Below are 25378 nucleotides of genomic sequence, written 5' to 3'. Positions count from 1 at the left end.
TCTGATTTAAGTATTAAACCCCAATTTCCAGCTAAGCAGCCCTGCACCCACCCAGAGACCACAACCCTTCTCTGAGCTCAAAAATCCCAAATCAAGCAATCCAGAAGAGCCTCACACCTCCTTTTTTTCTGATTCCATCCTAATTCTTCCTCTAAACTGCACTCTGGGTCATGGGTTTGATCTGGGAAAAGGAAGGACAGTGACAAAATCACTTCAAAGGAAACTGCTCCATCGACCTGATGCACCTCAGCTAAAGAGAAATCAAATGAAGGACTTTCTTCACATCCTGGTTCCAGCAACCAGATTTTCAGCTGTGTATTTGTGGGGATTTATTTCCACAATATTTTATTCTTGTTCCCCCCCCCCCCCGTCCCCCTTCCCCAAGAAAAGATACTGGAATAAAGAGATTATTCTGAAGAGTTACAGCCCTGCACAGAACAGCATTTATGGTACTAATAAAACTACCCAAGGACTGGTGTCCTGTACATGCCTGCCAAATTCATAGTAAAGGCAGCCTAAATGACATCCCATGTTGTTTTCTGTCAGTTCAGAACCAGTTTATAAGACCTGATGCGGAGAAATCAGAAGCTGGACCAGGCTCAGAAGAATCAGACACATCCGTGCTCCACTGATTACATTTTCAGACTGCAACATTCCCTTATTCCCTCACTGATGTCATACAGATATTTCACTTGCTCTTTTGGCTGATTACATCCAAAATACAATTGACAATTTGAGGCCAGCTGGACACAAACATAAAGAATTCACACAACTATTAATAACCCCCCAGCAGCTGGCATGGCAGCATATTAAGGTCAGATCAAAAAAAAAGGCTCCATCTCTTCCCAGTACAGGTTTATTGTGCATTCATTGTATCTCAGGAGGTCACCATGGCAGAGAAGGAGGGGAACCAAGTTCAAAAGAGACATGTAAGTGGTTCCAAGATTTATCCTTTCTTTCAGGCATTACTCCACACTTGAAGGCCGTGAAAAGAGCACACAGGGCTTCAAAGGCTTCCATATGAATTGGTCTGTAAACCTTGAGGGACTGAGATGGAAAAAAACCTTGGTTCGTAGCCATGACTTTCAAGTCAAGACAAAACACAAGAATTAATAACACATCCAAGGGGCAAGAGCTGATCAGACACAGGAGGACAAAAGATCACGTGCCATGAGCCAACTCTGTCCCTCTCAGGTCACTGGAGATGTGTCCTGCCCCTTAGGCTTTTTCCACTCGCTGGGAAGCTGGAACAGTTCTGGCCTGGCATTATTCTCACCAAGTTTTGGATTCTCACCTTCATTTCATGGCCCAGGGCTGTTTCAGGAGCGTTAGAGATGAAGACGAACACGACTGCAGGATGCCAGTTTTTACAATGGAATTTTGTAGTGGTTCTGAGAGGGCTTTGTGTGTTTGGCATTAGAAAAGTTGGTTCCCCCCCCCCCCCCCCCCCCCCAAAATAAACTAAATGTGAAGAGTTTTGATTCTATACAAGCACTTTTTATTAATACAGCTTGTATTAATACAGGGGAAAAGAAAAACCCTGTATTTGTCAAGTAAACATCTCCCCTGCCTGGATGAGAACCAGACACTTCCTCTTCTCATGACTGTAACAAGGTGACATCATGTTCCAAGGAGGAAGTTGTCACCCATCACTACCAAACCACAGCCACTTCTGCTACAACACCAGCAGTCCCCATCCTGTTCCCACTCAAACTACTCTCACACACAACTGCAGGCAGGGAAGTGAGAGCTGAATCAGACCTAAATGTTTATGGAGAAAACCTGGTGGGAGGTGCAGCAGAACCTGGTTTCCACCAATGGACAAGGATCAAGCAGCACATCCGTCCCTCACACAGCCATTTCCTGACCACACCTGCCCATCTGCAGGTGTTCTCTCCACTCTGCAGCACCCATATTGCCTGCAAATTAGCTCTTGTGCTTGCTGAAATCATTAACCTGTGGGAGGTCCTAACTAGATTATCCCCAGTTTAAACAGAGACTCCTGTGGCATGTTCCCCAAGCCACTGAACTTCCTCTTCCAGCTCTGAGCCAGCCCAGCCTGGCCTCACAAGCTGTCTGGTGTTTTCCTAGACTTGTGAAGAGTCCAAGGTTTGGGGCACAAAGCATCACTCCTGGGCAGGACCTGAGCTGCCCACCCAAAGAGAGACACCCATCCTGTGGCAAACTGGTTTGGGAAACTCCTACACACAAGATCTAACTTTTGTTTTATCCATGCACCAAGTCTTTAGGGGCAACTGTTGCTTTCTACACCTTGGCTTAAATGTGGTATTAGAAGGAAATTATTTACTATAAGGGTGGGGAGGTCTTGGCACAGGTTGTCCAGAAAAGCTGTGGCTGCCCCATTCCTGTCCAAGGCCAGGCTGGCCAACAGGGGTTGGAGCAACCTGGGATAGTGGGAGGTGTCTCTGCCCATGGCAGGGGGTGGGACTGGATGGACTTTAAAGTCCCTTCCAACCCAAAACATTCTGGGATTCCATGAACAGTTGGAATTGCCCCTGGATCTGGGCAGGATGGCTCAGTGGGAGATGCTCCATACAGCTGCCACCTTCCCCTTTATGACAGTGTTTGCATTGCAGTAGGACTGACTGGTTCAGAGTCCTCAGCTGTGGTCCTGGTTCCATGGCCCAATTCTGCTTCTAAGAACACATTGCACACCTACATTTTACTCAGCTGCACTACAAAAGCTTTCCAAAACTTTTTCCATTCACAGTGGAAAGCGTCTCTGCCCATCAGGCTGAAAAGTCCTTTGTAGCCCATCAGTAGCCAAACTCTTCTCTTGGGACACTGATACTAATCCTCAGAAATCTTATCTGAAGTAAAGAAAAGCCTGCTGGAAAGTATCATTAACTGACAGCCACTCTGCAATGAGATATTTTTTAAGCAATATTGGAATATTGGAACAGAGAATCCTGTGACACAGTCCCTGGCTGCTGAACTGGCCTTGCCTGGCTTTTCAAGGAGTCTGGAATCTTGCCAGGCCCATGAAGAACCCCAATTTGGAGGCACAAACCACTCAGGGTGTTGCAGTTTAGGAACTTTCCCCTTCCCTGCACCAACTCAGTGCTGTGCAATAATTTGGGAGGGTTCTCCAGGATCTCCTTCCCCAGTTCCTGCTGCTTGGAGGCCGTGCAAGGGAATTTCATTCATATGTAAAACACCACCATCGAATCCCCCAGATCCAAAAATATCTATGCTGTACATATGTAGCTGCTTCTAGGGATAAAAGCAATGTGGTGGAAACACACTTGGACAAATGGGAAGGGAAGCTTCCAAAAGCTGAGCCCTTTTTGGTGGGCTCTGAAAACCAACCAAAGCATCTCCCAGTTCACATTTGCATGTGAAATCTACAAGTTCCTTCTTTTACCTACATAGGAAGCCAAAAGCACGCTCCTCTGGATCTGCAGATGTCAAGTGGGAGGGACAGGGATTACCTCCTTACTTCCAGTGTTCCCCACACCAGCTTCTCAGGTAGCTCTTCACAAAAATAATCACTTTTTACTTATGATATGAGGCTCTAAGTGAGCTTAATTAATTTGAATTAAAACCACAACCCCTCAGCAACAAAGCCACCTCCCATTATAGACAGCCAGCAACCAGCATGAAGAAATGGAATGACATTCCCATTGTCACACAGGAGGTCCCAACACCAACTGCAGGGTATCAAGGGAAGAAAAGAGTTCTCCCAGAAGCCATAACTTGTAAATGTCCATCCCTGCATTCCTTGCAATGCACAGGGCTTCCATGGGAGTGAGCGCTGTGAAAAGATGCAGGCACAGCCCCAAGCTGCTAACAACTGGCAGTTCCTGAGTGTGATTAAAGTGTGCCAGACAGGAGGAGCTCATTTGTATTCCTCAAACAATTCTCCCTCTCACCAGAAAGATTAAAAAAAAAAAAAAATCCAGTCTCTAAGAAACAGATGGGATCTACGAAGTCTAAAGGCACTGGGGCTGAAGGAAAGAGGGGAAAAAAGGCTCTGCTGATCAAAGACATCAAATCCCACTCCACAGGCAGCACTCCAAATCCATCCCAAGTGGGGAATCCTGCAGTTGGTTACAGCCTTTCCTTCTTTCAGGTTCCACTTGCTTCCCTCCCGTGGCACACAGAGCTAATTTCCAATGTGGAGAGCTGAAAGGTCCTGCCTGACCAGGGCATTTTCTGCTTAGTCAAGCTCACAGGAAGTAAAAAGCAGCCAAGGTGTTGAACCTTGAACTGGTGGGGAGGCAAAAATTCCCTGCCCAGAAAAACAGGCCAAGAAAAGAGCTGGTGGCACCACTTCCTACTGCTTCTTTGAAGACCTTGTCAAGACTTGAAGGTGATTAGGACACTTTAGCTAGCAAGGTTTAACACACATGCTCTGAAAACCTATCACAAGCAGCTAAAGATGTTATAAGAAGCGAGGTGGATAATAACATTTTATTTTTTAAGATTTTTTTTCCATCCACAGCCGACCTGGAGGAGCCAACTTTTACACCAGCCCCCATGAAAACATCATGTACACTTCCCATGGATGTAAGCGGCTGGGTGAGACACAGCCCATCAGAGACCCACTGGCTCTTTACTCCTGTGTCATCTCTAAGGCCTGCATCTTGGGGATGAGAGCACTGGACAAAGAAAGCAAAATTTTGGGCGTTTTTGGGACTTTTCACAAGGGCATGTAGTCATAGGACAGAGGAGGTGGCCTTAAGCAGAAGGGGCGCAGGTTAAAATGACGTATTAGGAAGAAATTCTTTATTATAAGGGTGGTGAGGCCATGGCTCAGGTTCCCCATACCTGGAAGTGTTTAAGGACAGACTGGACAGGGCTTGGAACCATCTGGGTAGTGGAAGGTACCCTGCCCATGGCAAGGGGTGGAACAAGATGATCTTTAAGGTCCCTTCCAACCCAAACCATTCAGTGATTCTGTAAAAAAAGCACTTCAAAGCAGCTCTTCAAGCAAAAGAACTCTTCCCCATGCAGTGGGAAAGCAGCATCATTGATCCCCAGCATCAAATGGAATAAGAGGCATGAAGTGCTATTGCATCAACAGACAACACAGGTTAATTTCTCCTGAAATAAATCCCTCTTTTTGGATGCATGAAAAAATCTAGGTCAGTCACATCTGCACTGTCAGAACTGCTGCCACTCCAGCCCTTGTGTGTTCCAAACTAAACCAAGCTCCAGCATGCATGGAATTGATTCCATCCCCTCCTTCCTGCACAGGGAGAGGCTGGAGCAGAATGGGTCAAAACAAACAGAGAAAGTGACCCCTCACCTGCTCTTTAAAAAAATCAGTGCTACCAAGTGGCAGAAGGATGGAGAGGAGAAAGGGGCAGGATCCCCAGCAGCTCTGGGGAAGGAAAAGATGGAAAACAGATAAAAACCTCCTGATTGACTCAAAAACAAGCCAGGCTAGACTGCAGAGGTTTCACAGGACTCCAGCCCAACATCAGGGCGAATGACTTCACCTTTCAGCACTGAGAGGGAATGACGGCCTAGCTGAGTGTGTGACACCAGTGTTAAACATCTCACCACACCACAGGTCTCCTGCATCATCCCAGACACAGACACACAGACATATGGCTCCTGAGTCCCTGTGTGCTCCCCACAGGAGCCCGTTCCTCACAGCACAGAGAGGTGGCAAACAATAGCTACAGCCCAAAGGGTCAAAAAACTCCCCCTCAGCACACACAGAAACACATAACACATCTGAGGTCTGCACAGCTGTTTCCTCCTGTGCTCTCTGGCAAGGGACATCAAGGACTTGGCATATCTCCATGAGCCCCCACTGGAATCCCCCCCAGAACAATGGGGCATCCCATCCAGCACTGCTGGGATGCTGGGAGCAGAGCAAGCCCTGGACAGAGGCTGCACAATCCGCTGCAGGCAGAGCCTAATGGACTTAGAGGGGTTTAAAAGCTCGGGAAGAGAAGCTCACACCAGGGAACTGCCCACTCTGCTTACAGCCCCACTTTCTCATTAAGGATTTTAAGCCTGCCCTGAATGAAAGGTACAAACACAGCAGCAGGAAGCTGGGAGCTGGTGAAGCAAAGAGATTTAGGGTGAATCGGGGCCAAGGCTGGTTTTGGGGGTGTAAAAAGGACCAAGGGGAGCTGGAGAGAGGAGCGACAGGGCAGGAGGGACTCTGAACCTCTGTGTGGTGATGTCATTATTCCAGTCACAGATAGCAAGGATTCCTACTCATAGAAATCCCCAATAATGTGTAGACACTTTCACTATGTTTCTAGAGAATTAAACATTTCTTTGGGGCAGAAGAAGCGCTGCCAGAAAGAGAAACGAGTTCCAGAGCCAGGGCAGTCCGTCTGCAGGGCCGGTCCCAGAGCACAGTTCCTCTTTCATCTCTAGGTGCAAAGAGAAACAAAACTGGGGCTGGTGCCTGTGGAATAATGCAGTGCTGTGTACACACAGCCAGGGACCTGGGGAGACACTGCAGCTCTGTGGTCGCTGCTCTTGGATGCAAAACACTTGGTTTTATAATTCCAGCTCAGCCACAAGTCCCTGCCTGACCACTGCTGTCACCCCCTTCTGTCTCTGCTTCCCTTCTCTTCCTCTTACCATTTAGACTCTAGACCAGCACAGTACTAACCCTAATAATACAAAATAAATGCACCCAGTCAGGTAGAATAGAATTTAATCTCCACTGGTGGGTTTAAATACCACCCCACATCCTCATCCTGTCTAAACCCCACTTTAAGCTGAGACTGTCACAGAGTCTGATCTCCTTTGGGGCATTCTCTGTCACACTTAGATCAAAACCCAAAAGGTGAGGAATCATTCCTGACTAGAAACATCTCCTTCCAGCAAGGTGGTGATCTTCACAATGACCTGGGAGACCTGGTGTCACCTCACTTTGAGTTGGATTGTGGCTGGGCAGCTCAAACCCCTGCCATGCGGCCCACAGGAGCTCTTTAATTGCAGGGTCAGGAATTAGGGAGCCAACAGCAGCCATGTGAGGCTCCCCTTCATTTCCTGAACTTCCCAAGATACACAGGCTCCCCTCCCCAGCCTTCCCTCCCCATGTCATTAGGATAACTGCTGCTCAAGTTCAAAAGGCTGTTGGCTTCCAAGCCACCAGGCCAGAAAAAGCTATCATTTCTCTCACTGTAATTTCTCTCTATGATTATAACAGTGGTTGACTGAGTCAAGAGAGGCAATGTCAGCAAGAGATTTCACCCAAGGACAGCAGATACCAGAGAAGAAGCAGAGTCTGGGAGGAGGGGCTCAAAATGTGTGTGGGAGCTGGCCTGGATGGATGGAGTTCTCACTGGGACATTAAACAGGCTCAGGGATCAGAGAGCCAGTAAATATACAGAGCTTAACTTTTTCATCCCTTCTGCAGGGCTGGGAGCAGACAGAGGCAATCCTGCCCCTGCTCAAATCAGGGGGAATTTTTCCACTGATTTTGATGGGGATTTCACCCATCACAGTTAATCAGCAACCAAACCATCACCGGGCTCCAAGAGGCCACCCTGTTCCTAGCAGGGATTCTTCCTCCTCTAACAGCTCCAGGGACTGGGTTATATCCTGGGGTATTAACCTAGCTCAGATTGGGAAAACAGGGACTCAAAAATAGGTGTCTTGTGCAGAGCCAGACATTGGGCTTTGGTGATCCTTGGAGATCATCCCTTGCAACTCAGGATGGTTTGTGAGTCTATGAAAAATGCCATTTTTAGCTCACCAAAACTTTAGCCTCTTGTGAGGGCAACTTCAGACAGAATCCTTTTCCAAAACTCTGGAAGGACTGTTCTCTTTCCATGGAATACAGGAAAGTTTAGAGAAGCAACCAGAACAGGTTGGAGCGTATTTAATACTCTTCTCTCCATCAAAATTCTCTGCGGAGCATTCTGGAATTCTCCTTTCAACTTAATGCCCAAACACTGCATTCTGACATTTCAAAAGGGCGAGAATCCAAGTTTCTTTCCCAGAGCAATGTTATCCTAAAACCCAGAGGGAGGGCTTTTCAGCTAACATACCCACACCAGTATTTTTCTAAGGTGGGGACCAAGAAAAGGACTGTGCAAATTGTCACTGCAGAAAAACAAAGATATCACAATACGTCATTTCAGGCAAAACCAACTCTGTTTGTTCCTCTGCTAGCAAAGGCAGCTGGAGCCTTGCCTTTGGCACTGCAGAGGGGAGAGACAGAAGGATCATAGCTGGAATTCCTGCTCAATGGCCTCAGGGGAGCCAGCAGAAAAAGCAATCAGCCCTAACTCCTGAGTGGAGCAACCTAGGGAGGGCTCAGGAAAGCAAGAGACTGAGAGACAAAAGGGCAGATTTGGATCCTCACCCCCAGCCCCTTTTCCCTGATCAGCTGGGAAGACCTGGATTGGAGCTAGATCTGCTTCCCACCAGGAAAAATCTCCTCTGGTGCCACAAAAACCACACAACTGTTCCATTTGACACCAGGACCCATCTGATTCCCCCTCCCTGATGCTGCAGGGATGAATTTAGAGGGGAACAAGCAAATGAGGACAGGGCTTGGATAAAACAGGTTACATTCCTGTGCATTCCCTGGATGTGTCTGCCATGAGAATTAAAGGGGCAACATTGAATTTGATCTGAGCTGAAAATGAGGTTCACCAAAGCAGATCCTCCAGATGATTCCTGGCACTGCAGATCGATGCCAAAACTCACCAAAGTCAGAATTTCACCCACAATTTTTATAAACCAACCATCAGTGGAAACCTATCCAAGGTTCTTGGTTCAATTTCACTGAAAACTGCATGCAAAATAAGTATTTCCCTAAAATGACTGTAAACAGCCTTAAAGTGCCCTCCAGCACAAAAATGTGAAATAAATTGAAGCATGAAGCTAAGGAAGCTGTTTTTGTGCCCAAAGTGAGGGTCATGCATAGAGCAGAGAAACAGATGGAGTAAAGGTATTTGTAAATAAATCATACAAAGTTTGCTAAAAGCACTAATGAGGAAATTGGGTGGTTTTTTCCACAGATCTCACATCCAAAAAGATGTGTATTTTCCTAAAAAAGACTGAAAAACAGAGACACAGCTGGATACAAGTCCACGGGAGGAACAGATTCCCTTTGTAAAATCCCAGCATTTAAAACATACAATGAGATAAGAGTGTCATTTTCAGGCTGCAATTTGTGATATTGTGAATCCAGTTCACTAAATATTGTCCTCTTAATCATAAGAGAAAAAATGTTGCCATCCACCACAGCTTCCACCTGCTCTGGGGAAGCCCAAGGGCCACCCACCAAGAGAGTGTTGACCAGAGCTTCACTGTGGAAGAACTTTTCCAAATGCTGTAATTTTGCTCAGAGAAACAGCTGAGCTGACACAATGCAGAGGCTCCAAAGCTTTGAAGTCTACTCTGGATCATTCATCCTGCTTTCTGCTGCTCCAGCTGCTGATTCTCACCTACCAGAAATGTCTCTCCATCATCCTATTTAGTACAATTAGTCCTTGCTGCAGTCTCAGGAGGATTTTTTTGTTGTTTAGAGATGGTTTTGTATTTTGGTGTCTTCATCTGAGATACTCAGGATGGTAAAGTTTAATCCCTAGTCTCCTCTAAATGGTTTGCTCATGGTTATAATCCAAATTATGCTCATTTTCACAGGTGTAAAAGGAGAATTTGTAAAATGCGGTATTCTCCTCCCACCTCCCTAACTCAGAAAAGCATTACATTATCATTAGTGAAGTATTTAGATATTACAGCCATAAAGGCAATAAATATTTACACACATAAAGGATTTCTGAAACTGGAGGCTCTGCAGAGGTAAAATTAGGCATCCAAAGTACAAGGCTACTCCATAAAAAATTTGCCAAACCAATTTCTACTTTCAAAAAGTGCCATTGAGGAGAACAGTGCTGCTGAAAGGTCACATGCAGATGACAGAGAATGTTATTTTGATCTAATTCAACTTAACAAGGAAGAACAAAGTGATAACTCAAGTGTGAACCAGGTACTCTAACAAAGGAACAACCAGTGAAACAAAGTCAATGAACTGAGACTGAAAATAAAAAAAATAAATAGCATTTCAGTGCTATTGATTTAAATTGATAGCAAAGATTTGAAGGAGAACTGGGTATTAGTGTGCACAAAGGGATCATCCACAGCCACACCCCCTCTGTGGGTGAGGCTATCTTCAGACACAAACCTCACACTCTGAAGTGAAAATGTTATGAAAAATAATTTCCTGAATTATTTTAAGATTATTTCTTTGAAGCATTAACTAAGACCAACTTCCAGCCTCCTGTCAATCCATTCAAGTCCACCCACCAGGCCAGGGATCAAGGACTGCTCACAATCACGCTCTGGGGGATGAGGATGCTCCAGTCCACGCAGGGCTTGGCTGGAACTGAGGAGAGTTAAGCTGGTTTCTGGCTGTGCTTAAGATCTCCTTATACCCACAGACTGGACAACAGACACTAATACATGTTCTGAAACAGCTTCTTTTATTCCTCTGTACCTGAACTCCCCTCCTTGTGGAGTGGCAGCACCTGAGAGTACATGAAAGACTGTGAGATGCTCAGATTTTGGATCACTTCACATCTTTATCCCTCATTCCCACATGCAGCAACTGAGCCTGGGACACCAAGGCAGATTTTTACACCTATCAGCTGCCCTGCAACAGAGGGGCTTGTTTTTTCCTCAGGCTCAAACAAAGTTACAAGGTAATGACTATGACTTGCTTGTGGAGTTTTAAGATCCTGCGGCAAACGTAAGCAGGGACGGATAGCCCGGAAGTCATTCCTGAGGCATTTTAGAGGCAGAAGGGATTAGATTAGATACCAAAAGTATCTAATCCTGCTGCCAGCACAACAGTCAGTCTGCCTGTCTTTTTTATTTTGGGGTATTTTTACTTCACAATTCCTCTCTTTCTCCAAAGGAGGAGATGAGCCCAAGTGGAGCTACACTAAAAAAAATCCTGGTGGCTAAAGCAGATCCTGAAATAAGTGGTCCAGTTTTCAAAGACACACTGAACACTGGCATCAGTGGGTGTGAGAAACACAATAGATATCTTTCCACAGACAAGGGACCAAGGCACAGGAATGTGGGGGATCTGCTCCTCACTCCGGAGCCAGATGTCACAGAGACAACTGGTTCCAGCAGCAGCACAGCCAAAAACCTGCTGAAGTCACACCACCAGTAAGGGAAGACAAATGAAATGAGTGACAACTGCAAGATGGGGAAATCCTGGGGTCCTGCTTTTCCAACCCTATTCCCACAAGCTTTGCCCAGCAACTTGGCCAGACATCACCCACTGGTTCAGAACAAGGTGACTCCCAAAGCTCCTGTTCTTATCTGGGAAAGAGAAAAGCCCAGCTTTGGTGGAAGAGGAAAGCAGGCACTTACTGATCATGGTGGTGCCCCCAGCCAATGCAGCCTTGGTCCCTTGGAAGAAATCATCAGCAGATGTCATCCCCTGCTCTGGCATCTGGAACCGGGTGTGGACGTCGATCCCTCCAGGAATCACCATCCTGCCGTGGGCCTCGATAGTTTTCACTCCCCCTGGCACGATCAGGTTCTCCCCTATTTGCCTGGGGAAAGAGGTTTTGAGGAGCAGGTCAGGCACACCCAGGTAAGCAGCCTGTAAACAAATACCCCTGTGCTACTTAGCCTAGCTGCTGTTGTCTTTTTCCATATAAAGCAGGGCACAGGATCAGCACACATAGGGCTGAGGGTGCTTTATTCTTCCCGTGGAAGCAGTTGCCTAACGGTGAGTTAAGTGTGCAATTCCTTCAGGACTTTAGGATAACATTAAAAGGAAGGAAAAGAAGGAGCCCCTCTGGAAGGGGCCATGCAGGTCATGGATGATCACTGCACTCAACACAGCTTTCCAGTGGCTGGGCTTTTTAAAGCAACAGCTCAACACTTGATTCCAGCTCTCTAACAGCTATTGGTTTGGAACAATGAAAGAATTTTTGCTTCTTTATTTTCTATTTTTCCTCTCATATGTAAGTATTACAGAGTCTCTACACAAACATAAATTCAGGCAGATATTGGTTACCAAATTCCTGGTGAGACCCTCAGAGGTCTCTCCAGTCCAGCTCTTCACAGTCCTATTTTTAGCAGTGCAGTAGTGGATGCAATTAATTAGCTGTCTCTGGCTAGCTCCTTTAACTTTTAACCTTGATTGAAAAAGCACATGTGCTGGCTGTTTAGCCAAACAGGAAAATTCCTTGTTTGTAACCTCTAGCTTGTCTGTTTTTTCCTAGGAATAATTTTCCAAAGAAATCTGTAACACATTTAGTGTGCCAGGAACATATGTTCCAGGCCTGAAAACACAGAAAGTCTGAACCTCTTCCATTACAGGGTCCTTTTTTACTTGAAGAGGGGTTGGAGTGATCTCTGCATCACAGACCCAGAGAAGTCATCACTGCAAGAGACTTCCAGAGGTCACCTAAGTCCAGCCTCCAAGTCTAAAAGAGAATTGTGTTAGGATGCTGAACTCTGAATTCAAAATATCTGAAGTCATAACTCAGTGAGACTTTACAGCACAGATAACTTCAAACACATGTGTCATCTCAGCATGGGGCTGCTCTCATGGCTAAAATTAAGCACATGTAAGTACCTCCTTGGAGCCAGCAGGGTTTGGGCCTGGTTGTTTATTTATTCAATACCCTGCTTTTAAAGCTCCTTCATTAAACACCAGGATAGACGTGGAAATATTAATTTTTCACTGTAATTTAATAGATCTCTCTGAGATTAAGCTATTCCAGCCAATCTGCAGTGCATTTCTGTACATACCCAATCCCACCATGAGGCTTCACTTACTTTATCAACCCATCCTCCATGTAAATGTCTGCATAGAAGGACTGGTCGTCATTAACTATTTTACCACCTTTGATCAAAAGACGATCGCTCTACAACAAAAGAAGCACAACACAAGACACAATTATTCAATGGGAGAGCTGACAGTCTGCAGTGTCACTCCAGAGATGAAAGAGGAGGGAAGGCAACAACCTCTGCATTATTCACCAGCACACATCAAATCACGAGTCAACTGCTGCACTTTCAACTGGAAAGATAAAATGCTTTATTTCATCTGCAAGGCCTTTCATCACTGATGATCCAAAAAAACCCAAAAATCAGAATGAGGAAAGAGGTGGATTCCAGTGATCTTATCTACTCTGGCAGCTTCACTCCCACCTGAAGCCTGCCACCATCACCTGCAGCAGCACCACTAAATAGCACTTGGAGGGATGTGTTAGAACCACATCTCGTTTCTTTCTGCCTTGGTCGTGTGCGAAATTTCCTATACGCATCCACACAGTGGAGTCACTGCTTGGCTCAATGTGAGTCAATTGCTGTCAGGGAAATGGCCCAAAAGTCTGTTGCCAGGGGTTACACAACACAAACAAACTCCTTTGGTCCACTTCAGTGATGTTTCGATGCAGTGGATCCAGAGCACCACTGCAGAACCAGATGGAAATATGCACGTATTTAGCAAATTAGGGTTAAGGGAAGGATATACAAAACAGTTATTAAAATCTCCTCAAATTAGAAGACAGTTTGGCAGGAACAGGAAGGTAATTATAAAAAGGCAGCTATCAGGCAGCACAACTTTATCCCAGCCCAGGTTACAGCTTGCTTCTGCAAGATTTTAGGTCAAAAAAAAATGTTGCCGTTTGTGTTTTTGTGGGTTTTTTTGCAGTAGTCATAAACAAGAGTGAGACCCACTGCAGAGCTCCTGATGGGGAGGAGAGTTAAAAGTGGCTGCTACATCCCCCTGGTTCCTTCATTCCCCACATCACAGATGCATTTTTACAGCAGATGAATATTTAAAGCAAAGCACATACATGCTGTGAATCTTTGGTTTAAACCACACCTTTGGCCCTCAGAGCTGCACTTGTACTTACTCGGATTCTTTTTTCCCTTCTCAGGAAGGGAACAAAGCAATACTACCACAGCCAAAGCTGGGGAAATCAAAAGCTGGACTTTTAACTCAAGAGGTGCCATGGACTTAGAGAAAATATATGTAAGAATTTATAGAAAAATACATATAAAACATTGACGGGGATGCTCAGGGCCCTGATTTTGAAGTGCCAACTCCACTCGTTGAAAGAAGGAACAATCAGGCATTTTCCCAAATTCCTCATAAAAAAACTGAAGAGTTGGAGCATCAAATTCTCAACTGACACGGTTCTTTTAACACCAAAAGAGCTCCAAGAATTGCATCAGATACTGATTTATACCATTAGATCCATCTTTTGTAACACTGCTTAACATCTAGGAAATGTTAAGTCCATCTCCCTCCTTTTCTGCTTCTCCTTCCTCCTCCTGCTGCAGTGGAGAGTTCCCCTGGATAATGCCACTGATTTCAAATAAAAAGAAACCCCCAAAATTTAAATTTAGGAGCTGCTGCAAATGCCAATAAGCCTGAGTGAATTAATGTGGGGTGTGAAAAACCCACTTGTCTTTCAATACCAGCCTTCTCCAGCAAACTGTTCTATATGTTTACCATTTCCAGAAATACTGCAGTGTTGATGCCCACCTCCACTGCAGGCTCCTCATGCCTTTAAAATGGGAAAGCCCGGGCATGGATGTCACCAACAGCTCAAGTCTTCATAGACTGGGCATCAATTACGGAAGACGAAGGGAAAAATATACATGTAAAGTGGCCACAAAACGCAGCCTAGAACATTTTAATGATGCTTCTGGCAGTAACCAGGGCTGCTGCTGGGCTCTTGAGAGGGCTCCGAGATCAGGATGAATCCTCTTGCTCATCTCAACCACCTTGGAGACAAAAGCACATGCAGCTCACATCCCTGTGAGGGCCTGCCACCAAATCTGTGTCTATTCAGCAGCAAAATCAGGGCAGCCACACATCCATTATCCTCCTTTTTCCAGTGTTAGCCTCAGCTGATAATCCCAGGTTTGCACAACAGTAAACAGAAGCAGAATCTGATTTTCCTACTCCTTTGCAGGAGGATTGGGTGCACAGAACATAAATCAGAGTGTTCAGCCAGAAGAAAAATGCGTCATGCTACTCCTGGCCCGTGACAGGGATTCAGTAGGAACCTCTATCGCCCTTTAAACAGAGGCAGCTTTTTAAACTCTTTACCATTGGACTCTTGGAGGGAAACTGACTCCCCTTTCCAGAGAAAAAATAATTAAAAAAAAGAAGAATGCACCATTTAGCAATAACCATTTTGTACATCCCCTGCCTTCCTTAAGCACTGCAATTGTACAATCCAGCGACTCCTGCCCAAACCCGACACGTCAAAGCCCTGTTTCAGAGCTCCTTTTCCTGCCCCCGAGGATGAGGAAGGAGGACGGGGAAGGGTGTGTCCGTGGGGAAGGTGAGGAACCGCTGCCAAGGATGAAAAACTCCTGTGTCCAAAAAAATAAGCAGCTCCAGCAGCCCGTTAGTCAAGGATATCTTACGTAACCAAAAGTTGGTACCCTTGGATCTGCAATACCTGCCCTAAATCGGCTCCCTTAACAAGGAGACCGAGGGAGGGGTTTATATAACGGCTCCTTCCCTGCTCCCCCAGGACCGCACCGAAACCTGCGCCTTGCCAGAAGCTTCCTGGAGAAGAAAAGACTATCCTGGAAAATCCCCAGCGCCAGCCCGGCGGGGATTGGGGTCTCCAGCTGATGCCCTCGCCGGGGCCGCCCTTCGCCGGGCTGGGGCGGGCGGGGATGGAACGCCCGGCAAGGCACCGAGCCCCTCCTAGGCACAGCCCAAGGGCTGGGAGAGCCCCTCCGGGCACAGCCCCAAGGCAGGGACCCCTCCCCGGGCACAGCCCCAGGGCACCGAGCGCCCGTGCGGGGGTCCCCGGTGCTGTCCGGGGGTCGGCGCTGCGCTGCTGCGGGGCGATGCCGCTGAATCCGCCCCCGGCCGGGCTCGGCTCCGCCGACCCCGGCCCCCCCAGCGCTGCAGCACAGGAAGCGCCGCATTATCCCTGATCCCATTATCCTGCCCCAGCCCCGCATCGCTCCGGCACACAAAGGGCTCCATCCCCGCGCACCCCTCCCCCTTCCCCGCCGCTATTCCCCTGCGCTCCACTCACCGTGATCCGCGGAATATTTTTCTTCCCCTGATAAGACATCTTGGGAAATCAACCCCCGATGTATTTATTCAGTAATGTTATATGTTTTTTAAAGAGAAGCGCAGCGGCTGCTACACCGCTATTGTCTCCCGCGTAGCAACTGCTCCGCAACCTCCCCTTCACCAGTGTGTAGATCAAGGGAAAAAAAAAAAAAAAAAAAAAAAAAAAAGAAAAACCCACACAAACAAAAAAAACCCAAACAGAACAAAAAAAAAAAACAGAACAAAAATAAATCCCCCGAGGCTAAATCACGGCGATCCCAGGGAAGGGGAGCGAGGGTGGGGGGCGCGGTGCGAGAGGTGATCGGTGCTCTCCGCAATGGCCGGAACGGCAGACGCAGCCAACCCTGCGCGCCTCCCTTTCTTCCCTGTGCCCGGAGCCCGGCCCGGCCCAGCCCCAGCAAAGCCCAGCCCAGCCAAGCCCAGCCCGGCCCAGCCCCGAGCAGCGGCGGGGCGGCAGCTGCGCATGCGGCCCCCGCCGCTCCCGGGCCCCGTCCGCCCGGCGCGCTGCGCCATTGGCTGAGTGCCCGCGGGGATGCAAATCAACGGCGGCTTCCGCCCAATGGCAGAGCGAGGGACGCGCCGTAATGCAAATGAGTGGAAGGAGGGGCTGCGCGGTCCGGGCGACAGGGTGCGGGAGCAGGGATGGGGACCGGGAAGGCGTCGGGATATTTCGGGATATATCGGGATATATCGGGATACACGGACCGGAATCCATCGGAACACGCCAGGCACCGCCCGCCCGCCCCCCCGCTCCCACCGCAACGCTTCCCGCGGGCCCTGGGTTAGTGAAGCTGCAGCGCTGGGCGGGGCAGCCGCGGGGCTCTGGGAAATGAGCCCTTCGGGGGATGCGAACGCCGCGTTTTATTCCCCGCAGGGGCTGCGAGATCCCCCGGGAGGAGCGGGAACGACCCCACTATTCCCGGGTGTGCGGACACCGCCATGCATCCCCCGCTGAGGCTGTACCCCATCCCGGGAGGAGCGGGAGCCATCCCCCACTCCCGGGGCTGCGGACAGCCTCCATCCGAGCCCCCGCACGGAAAGAGCAGAGCACGCCCGGTGGGGACCTCGTTGCTTTCGATCTTCTTTGTCCTACCCCACCCTTCCTGGCGCTCCCAATTAGCAAATTGGGGGGGAGGGAATGAAGATCTGAAGCCACTCCCGACGCTTTGTTTTCCCAGTCTGCCTTCTCCCACACCTCGTCCAGAAAATGCAGCCCGGATCCAACCCCCCACAGACACCTGTGGTCACTAACCTGAAACCTTAGTGCCAGGGAAATGTGGGCTCAGAGCTACGCACCCGGGCGTGGGGGTCCTCTCCATGGTGCCTCGGGCCATTCCTTACTACTCCAGTGCTGCCAACTCCGTGTTCCATGTTTCTGTCACACTTGGAGTCAAATTTCTCAGTCCCTGAACTCCATAAGCTGGTACTTCAAGGAAAGAAATGCATTAAATGGCATAAATATCTCCTCATTGTTTACAAGGCACTTGTCCGAGTGCAGGAAAAGGAGGTGGGATCCGTGGCCAAGCAGGTTCCTCTGACATCAGCTGTGCTGGGGTAAGGCACAACACAATTTTTGGAGAACTCAATACCACAAATTCACTTCTGCTTGAAGATTATAACTAATAATTAAGGATCAAAGACTTACCTTCTTCCGTCACTCACGATGAATTTCACATCACACAAATTGCATCTTTGCCTGCCACAAAATTGTGATCTCTACATACCCAAACACACCATGCACAGCCAGTAGGAAATGAAACCTTTGGTCTAGGAGAGCAATAAATCATTATAAAAATATAATCTGTTCAAAGAGACTCCTTTCAGGACCTTTTATGTTTGTTTCTTCACAGGAAGCTCAAAGGAATATAGAAAGTAGTTTTTCCTGGGTATAGGTAGGATATCCCACAGTACTTACTTAAGGAGATGATATGTCAATCAGTTAATATCCAATTAGCAACAAATGAAAAAGTGGCTCATTATGACAGTGACAAAATGATTAATTTGTCAGCCTGTAGGGTTTATTTTGATTTAATGATTAGAATAGACAACCCTGAATGAATTATCCTGAGCCTCTGATGTGTGCTTGAAGAAGTTTTGAAACCTTAGCATATTTTTGTTCAGAACATGGCACCAGGAATCTACATCATGTCTCTAAATTTAGACAGTGCAACTGTTCCTCTTTTTTTCTCTTTGATGCTTGTTTTCCTCCTCAGTTTAATATCTGAATGATTCCATGCCTTTTATTTGCAGGTAGGAGAGTACCAGAGAGGAATCACACACTACCCAAGGCTGGGAGGTGGCACCCAGGCCTCGGGCAGTGGATCACCAACACACCTAGAGCCCATCTCAGCATCTCAGCTGCCCAAATACACCTATTGCAATTTTTCTTTTTTTTTATTTTAAAAAGGCTTCCTACTGCACATGGGCTTAATTCAGAGCAGCAGTTCTTGAACGTTGAGTATTCCATAATCATATATTCCATAACTTGGATCCAGCAGTGACTAGGGTCAGAAAGCAATAACCAATCTTAAGGTGACACTTGTCTTTCTCATCACCTTGTTGCAAGAACCTAAGTAATCCAGAATGAAATAAATTCAGAGATTAAAGGGCTGGAAAACCACACTTGTTGAAGATGCAACATCTACACAGCACCAAATTTTTAAAACTTCCATGATTTAGGACTAGAAATGAGCTCCCAAGCATGTCTACTAGCTCCATTACAGCACACCAATATGCCCCAATTTTCTTTGCTTTTAACAATGCGCTAAAACGTTGTCAAAATAGGTAATTTTCAAATTACTGTAGTTGCAAACTGGCTTATTTACCCTTGCTTAAAAAAGGTAAGGAGTGGAAATTGCCTATTGTATAATCTCACGTAAGGAGAGGGGAGGAGTAGAGCTAATTGACAATGTTAGGATGAGAACAAGTGGGGAACAGCCTGGAATTACCTAAGTGCATCTTTTTGATTGGTTCTGATAGAGTTTGGAGCAATCTGGTCCAGTGGAAGATGTCCCTGCCCATGGCAAGGGGCTGGAACTGGGTGAGCTTTAAGGTTCTTTCCAACCCAAACCATTCCATGATTCTCTGAGTAATTCTTCTGGTAAATCTCTAGTTCCTGCATAAATTCCCCCACAAGTTAAATGAAGAAAAGTAACTATTTATGAAACATCAGAGGCAGGAGTTGGGTCCTTTGTTAAAAGAAGAGAATTGAACTTCCTTGTTAAATCCTGGCAGGGCTGGATCCAGCCCTGCTGCCCTATACAGTGCTAGGATATTTTGAGAAGTGATGGGATATCTGGATAATGCTGATGCACTTTGTCTTCCACAGGTCTCTTCTGCACACAGGGGGCTGAACAGGATAAAATTATAGGTGTCACATTAATGAGCACTGTCTGATCAATGCTAATCTAAAGGGAAGGACAAGAGTGTCCCTGACCCATCCTCAGGCTTCAGGTATTTGGGGCAATATTGGCCAGGATCATCAGCAGCCCTTCCTGCTCAGCTGCTGCAGCACTTGTGAGGCTCTTGGCAGCAAAAACTTTTTTCATGTTAAAGGAACATATATATGTCTAAATTTGTATCCTGCAAAGGTCTAGAGGGAAAATGGCACAGAAATGCGAGAGTCTTTGTGCAGTGATAATCTATGCTAAAATCATCAAAATAAATCTATGCTGAAATAAATCAGCACAGGCATCAGAAGAAATCAATTTACATCAGCTCTGAATCTTAACTCAGAGATTCTGTGAACTACCATAAAGCACTTGGAAAAGAGTTTTATTCCCACTGTGAAGTTACTGGATGGTTGGGAAAAGAAGTATTAAAAAGAGTTTCTTCCTCTGTGGAATTTTAGTGTAATGGCAACAAAGCCCACAGAATTTCTGCAACACCCAAATTGCTTCTACTCCTACTGAATACTTAAAGGTGTGTCCACAATGGCATTTTGCCATGAAATTAAAAAACCTTCAAATGGAAATATCCATTTTAAAACTTAATGAAAAGAGGAATCAGAGATGGATTTAAATAAACTGGGCCAAAAGAGCTTTCAGGAGTTCACTCATCAGGCCCTAATTTTCTGTCATGATCCTGCCATTGCAATTGTTGCATCAGCTCCAACTCTCAACAATTTTAAAGGAGTTTTCCATGGATCCAGGAATGTACTGTATCCTAGGAAGTGTAGGGAGAATTAAATTCAGGCTGATACATGGTAGGAGGAGTTACATCTGTCCTTCCCAAAAGATTATGCAAGAACTGTCCTTTATTAATCACTGTAAATTAAATTACTGAGAGGAGTTAAACTTGACGATGAGCGTCTCTTGCTTTATTATCTTAGAGGAGAAAATTAAAATTAAGAATCATAGCACAGAAATGACCATGGGGGGGTCAAATGTTACTACAAGGAGGTAAAAATCATACAGCTTCTCAGAGAAACAGCCTCATTTTTTTTTTTTGCATACAGACTATCACTTTTTTGAGGGTAAGATTCACTTTCTAGCCACACAAACAGGTCAATCAAAATGTACATTCGATCTGCAAATTAAAATTAACCTTCCAATTGATTTTCTTTCTTTTAAAATCCAGAGAAACCTTCAGGAGGCTCAAAAATAGCATTTTAAGAAGGCTGTTTGTGTTAGAGTGTGTTTCTTAGAGGAAATGTCCTGAGTACCATGATGTGAATTTTCCTTAAACAATCCCAGCAATTAAACAATTCCCCGTCATGTACCTGGGAATGAGCCAGACTCTCTTCAGGGTTCTAGACAGGGATTGCTCTGTCAGGGGTTATACAATTCACAGAAAAGAATGTGCTATTCTCTCCAAACCGCTCACAGCCACATCCTACCCTGACCTGCACCACAGCTAAATGCAGAATTTCTGGAACAAAGGCATGGGACATTCAGGCCTCACTGTCACTGCCTCTCCCTTTCATCCTATCGCACCCCCAGGCCCATGGGAAGCATGGGTAGGTGCTAAGAAATGTCTGTTTTCAGTGACTGTACAGTTTTTTAACATTATAATCTCTTCTTCTTTCCCAAAAACCTACAGGGAAAAGCATCAGGCTCTCAACCACTGCTGTCCCTGCTTGTACCAGCCAGCTTTGCCTTCCTCTGAGGTGCTGGATGATCATGACTCAGAGAAAAAATGGAATTTTGACCTGTATTCTCCCACCCTGAGAGTCATTCCTGCTCTTTGGGAGGGGATCATAGGACAGGACATTGATAATCACACAGAAGTGCAAAGAGGTTTGGGTTTTGGTGGTTTTTTGCTCCCAAATGCTGTTGTTTTATAAGCTAAGAGAGTTCATGAGGACACATGCGCCCACCCTACCTGAACTTTGTTGACAACGTCATTTTCCAACTTTGCAACAACATCCCAGGAGATAACACCCAGATTTGATGTGCCACAAGACAAATGTATGATACAGGGAGTCAGGCACGGCCCTGCAGGTAGAAAATCTCAGGCAGACCCTAAATGACTGCTCAGCGTCTACTAACACCAGATAGGGCCTGTTGAATTGTGTCCAGGGAGGTGGCATAAGGGTGGCACACCAAACTGCCACTCCCATGTGCCAGTAATAGAATTCATCCCTTGGGATGCAGCCTGTATCAGCTCCAAGCTGAGCAGGGAGATCTGGCTCCAAGTGTTTAAATTTTCTCATCAAATCTTTAACCCAAATAATCTGTTGGCCCTGTATAAAAACCCCTTCTTCATTCCTGCCTGGAAGTGTGATATTAGTAAACTCTGCATATAAAACCACTCCACTAGACACCCATTGGATGTATAGAACAGCAGCAGTGCAGAATGATGGCTTTGAGAAAAAGTTAAGAGGATTGTGGCATTTTTGCTCCTCACTGTTTCCACAAACCATCCTGACCCATTGGAAGAACATGCAAGTCATCCTTCCTTATGATTATTTTGCAAACAATGACTGTCGAAACAAGGCTAGAAAAATTGCAGGCATTGTAACAAACTAAACTCAGGACTGCATTTCAGTGTCTGGAACAGCTCCTGTGTTTTAGACAACAGTTCCATTAATGTTCCAGAGTCTGTGATTATTTGAGCTCTCAACAACATCCTGTTATTCATTATTTCTCTCCAGGAATGAACAACCATGATCCTGAGAGCTTTGAGGTTTTAGGAAAAAGTCCAGTCATGTTGCAAGCTTCATGATAGTGTTTTGCAAGTGAGTCCTCTCCTGTCAATTCCAAACTAAAAACATGTTCCTACTGTCTGTTTATTCATTGTTGTTATTTGTTACAATAGGCTTTGTTGGTTTAGACCAGCAGTTTAAACACAGTGCTCTGTGCTTCCCAAAGGACTAGGAACTGTTTTAAGGGAGGTAAAAAAGGAATGTAAAAGTGCACAGGGAGAACACCTGAACCACTGGAGTAACAATGAGATGGCAAATGAAGGAGAGATCCAGAATCCCAGGTCTTGTACTGGTGTTGTAGAGTGTGAGCAGCTACTCAGGCTCTCTCTGCAAACCAGATTAAAGCCCTGTGATCTCTCTTGCGATTAAACCTTGCTTTTCTCTATAGATGTTCCCTAAAATACTGACTCTCTCCCAAAAATGTCAATAGATCAGAAAGACAGAAGGAATAGCAATTACAGATATGGGAAATCTGAGAAATACACTAGGAGAAATGACCTAGCTCAAGCAATCAATGGCCAACGTTTTTTAAACCCCAGATGAATGCCCCTCTCTCAAGACTTGTCATGTAAGGAAAAGGGGAATATTGCCCTGGGATGCCATTCCAGCAGTCCCTGCTCTGGGACCTGGAACCTTCCAGCTTCTGCACTGACTACAAAGCAGAGCTGATGGGCAACAGAGCTGGGGAGAGGCTGAGGGAGCTGGGCAGGGGCTCAGCCTGGAGCAAAGGAGGCTCAGGGGGCCCTTGTGGCTCTGCACAGCTCCTGCCAGGAGGGCACAGCCGGGGGGGCCGGGCTGTGCTCCAGGGAACAGGGACAGGAGCAGAGGGAACGGCCTCAGGCTGGGCCAGGGCAGGCTCAGGGTGGGCACAGCAGGAATTTCCCCATGGAAAGGGGGCTCAGGGCTTGGCACTGCCCAGGGAGGGTTGGAGTGCCCATCCCTGGAGGGGTCCAAAGTAGGCCTGGACATGACACTCAGAGCTCTGGGCTGGGTGGCGATTGGGCAAGGTCAGACCTGATGGTCTTGGATGGCTTTTCCAACCTGGATTATCCTGGGGGTAAATCCCACAGCAGAAACTGATCTTGCAGGTGCACAGCAGCTCCTGAGAGCCAGGCCAAGGACCTCTTGCCTCATTTAAGGAATCCCACATCTGAAGATTATGTTCTTGGCACATCCCAGTGTTGGGGTCAGGGCCTCAGAGCACTGAGCAGGGCCCAGACACTGAACCAGCAGCTCCAGAAACAGGAACAGCCCAAACAGGGAAGATGAGAAAGTTCAGATGGGAAACAGAAGCACAGCCAGTTCTCTGAGGCCTGGCAGCTGGAAGCAGCAGAGCTTGGCTCTGAGCTGAGCTGCAGACCTGTTGAATTGGCCAGCAGAGATGGAGCTGCAAATGCTGCTGGAACTGAGGCTGAGCCTTCCTGGTGCCTCCAGAGATGATCTTAACCCTGAATTATGAGGCAGCACAGCCCAGGGGCAACACATGATAGATGGCTACAGAATATCCCAGGCAAGACAGACACAGAGAGATTTGATTGCCCTTATCTTGCCCCACAAAACAATATATTGCAATTTAATGTGGAATAATTACATCCCCTTTTTTATCCTCTTGACAGTTGAGACCTCAGAGAAAAATATAAAAAATAGCTTGTCCATATTGCTTTGTTAACTATTTCAAAGGGGTTTAAGACAAGATCTTTCTGTATGTGACAGAAAGGATGACTGAGTTTTAAACCCATAAAGCCAATTTTACTTGCTGAGGATTTAACCATTGATTCAAGCTATGGGTGCAGTCATCTGGAAAACCAAAGCTAAAACATTCCTGCAATAAATTCCCAATCCATAGCATGACATTTATCCCAAGAGACTTCACTTACCCCAATGCTCACTACTCCTCACATCACGATCCATTGGCATCAGTGTTAAGTAAAGCTAATGAGAAACAACTCAAGTGTTTTGTACCATCCTATTATTTCATCCCCTCAGTTAACATTTAGACAATAATCTTTAAAGTAGAACCAAAAACACACTTTAAAAAATATTATTAATATTCTCAGTGGATTCTGATTTTGCACAATGTTGTACTTAAATTTTTATTATACTGGTACCATTTAATCAGAAAATAATTTATCTTTTCAGAGTTAATGTATATCCTGCTTATACTTATGTCCCACATGACATCAGATTGTCCAAAATTAGCTCTTAAAATGTCATGAATTGCAGAACCTTTGACTCTCCAAGATGAAAAAGCCCTTTATTCTTGAAATGCACCTTGATTGGTCCAACAAGACTAATTAATCATGGAAAGTTACTCCATTAGTAGATACTTCAGCATGATCAGAGTAAACTTCAGGCATGTGTAGTGGCAAATTTTTGTTTGGGTTTGGGAAAGCAGGTTTGGAGCAGTGTGGAGCACATCCTCCTCCTCCTCCTCATTGGGGCTGGTGTGTGGGAATTCTGAAAATCTGTGCCTGCCTTTGTAAGCTCTTTGTGACAGCAGTGGTTCACATGTGGAAATATGGCTGGATGGAGCCCTTAGGTCACTGCAGCAGAGGCTGATTTGGGGAGGATGAGCCTCTAGTTCATATTTTATAACCAATACATTTGATTAATTTCTATTTTTATATTACCTCCAGTAATACTTCATGTTTCTGAAAGCAGGAGAAAGTGGTGAATTAGCCCATATTCTGAATTCCAGGCAGACTTCTGCCCATCATACACAATCCATATCAGATTTAAAAACCAGAAGGCCCATCCTAGGAGCAGCTTCCAGAAGAAAGGGCTGCTCTATGCCCACTGGGAGACTATTCAGAGAAACTTCTGCCCTATGCCAGGAGTTTAGCAGGCTGCTGGTGGGTACTTCATTCATTCATTTCTGCTCTTCCAACCTCTGCCAGCACTGTCAGAGGTGTGCACTGAGTATTTCGTGGCTCACAGCTGAGTAAAGCTGGTTTAAATTGATCTATTGAGGAAAACAGATGGGCATGGTCAGGCAGATCTATAGGTTCAGTGGGTTTTGCCTCTGGAAGAAGATGGGCTTTATTACACCCTGACAAATCCAGAGAATGAGAGGTATCTGCAGCAGTCTTAAAATCCTGGGAGGAGTTCTGGGTTGCTACGAGGATGCCACATTCCTGTGAAAGTCCCAGATCTTCCCGAGTCAAAAATTCCCACTGTAGCCAACAGCCCTG

The 25378-nt window shown here is 46.2% G+C and overlaps 1 protein-coding gene across 2 annotated transcripts in view; it reads right to left on the bottom strand.

Annotated features, from left to right (window-relative positions):
* DPYSL2 (dihydropyrimidinase like 2) overlaps positions 1–25378 on the bottom strand; it is a 52473-nt gene that overhangs the window by 26151 nt on the left and 944 nt on the right. The window contains exons 1-3 of one of the 2 annotated variants that reach the window (XM_071454837.1): positions 16002–16459; positions 12760–12848; positions 11338–11522 (exon numbers count right to left, since the gene is read on the bottom strand). In XM_071454837.1, coding sequence (XP_071310938.1) covers positions 11338–11522; positions 12760–12848; positions 16002–16040 — 313 coding nt within the window. In that variant the 5' untranslated portion in view covers positions 16041–16459. Of the gene's footprint in view, positions 1–11337; positions 11523–12759; positions 12849–16001; positions 16460–25378 lie in introns of those variants that run through there. The other variant, XM_071454836.1, reaches the window with a different exon arrangement.

This window comes from Agelaius tricolor, unplaced genomic scaffold (genome assembly GCF_023055355.1).
Source record: "Agelaius tricolor isolate 1412-34295 unplaced genomic scaffold, bAgeTri1.0.p SCAF_41, whole genome shotgun sequence".
Lineage (NCBI taxonomy): Eukaryota > Metazoa > Chordata > Aves > Passeriformes > Icteridae > Agelaius > Agelaius tricolor.
Note: the sequence above shows the minus strand (reverse complement) of the source record. Positions and strands in the feature narration are given on the sequence as shown.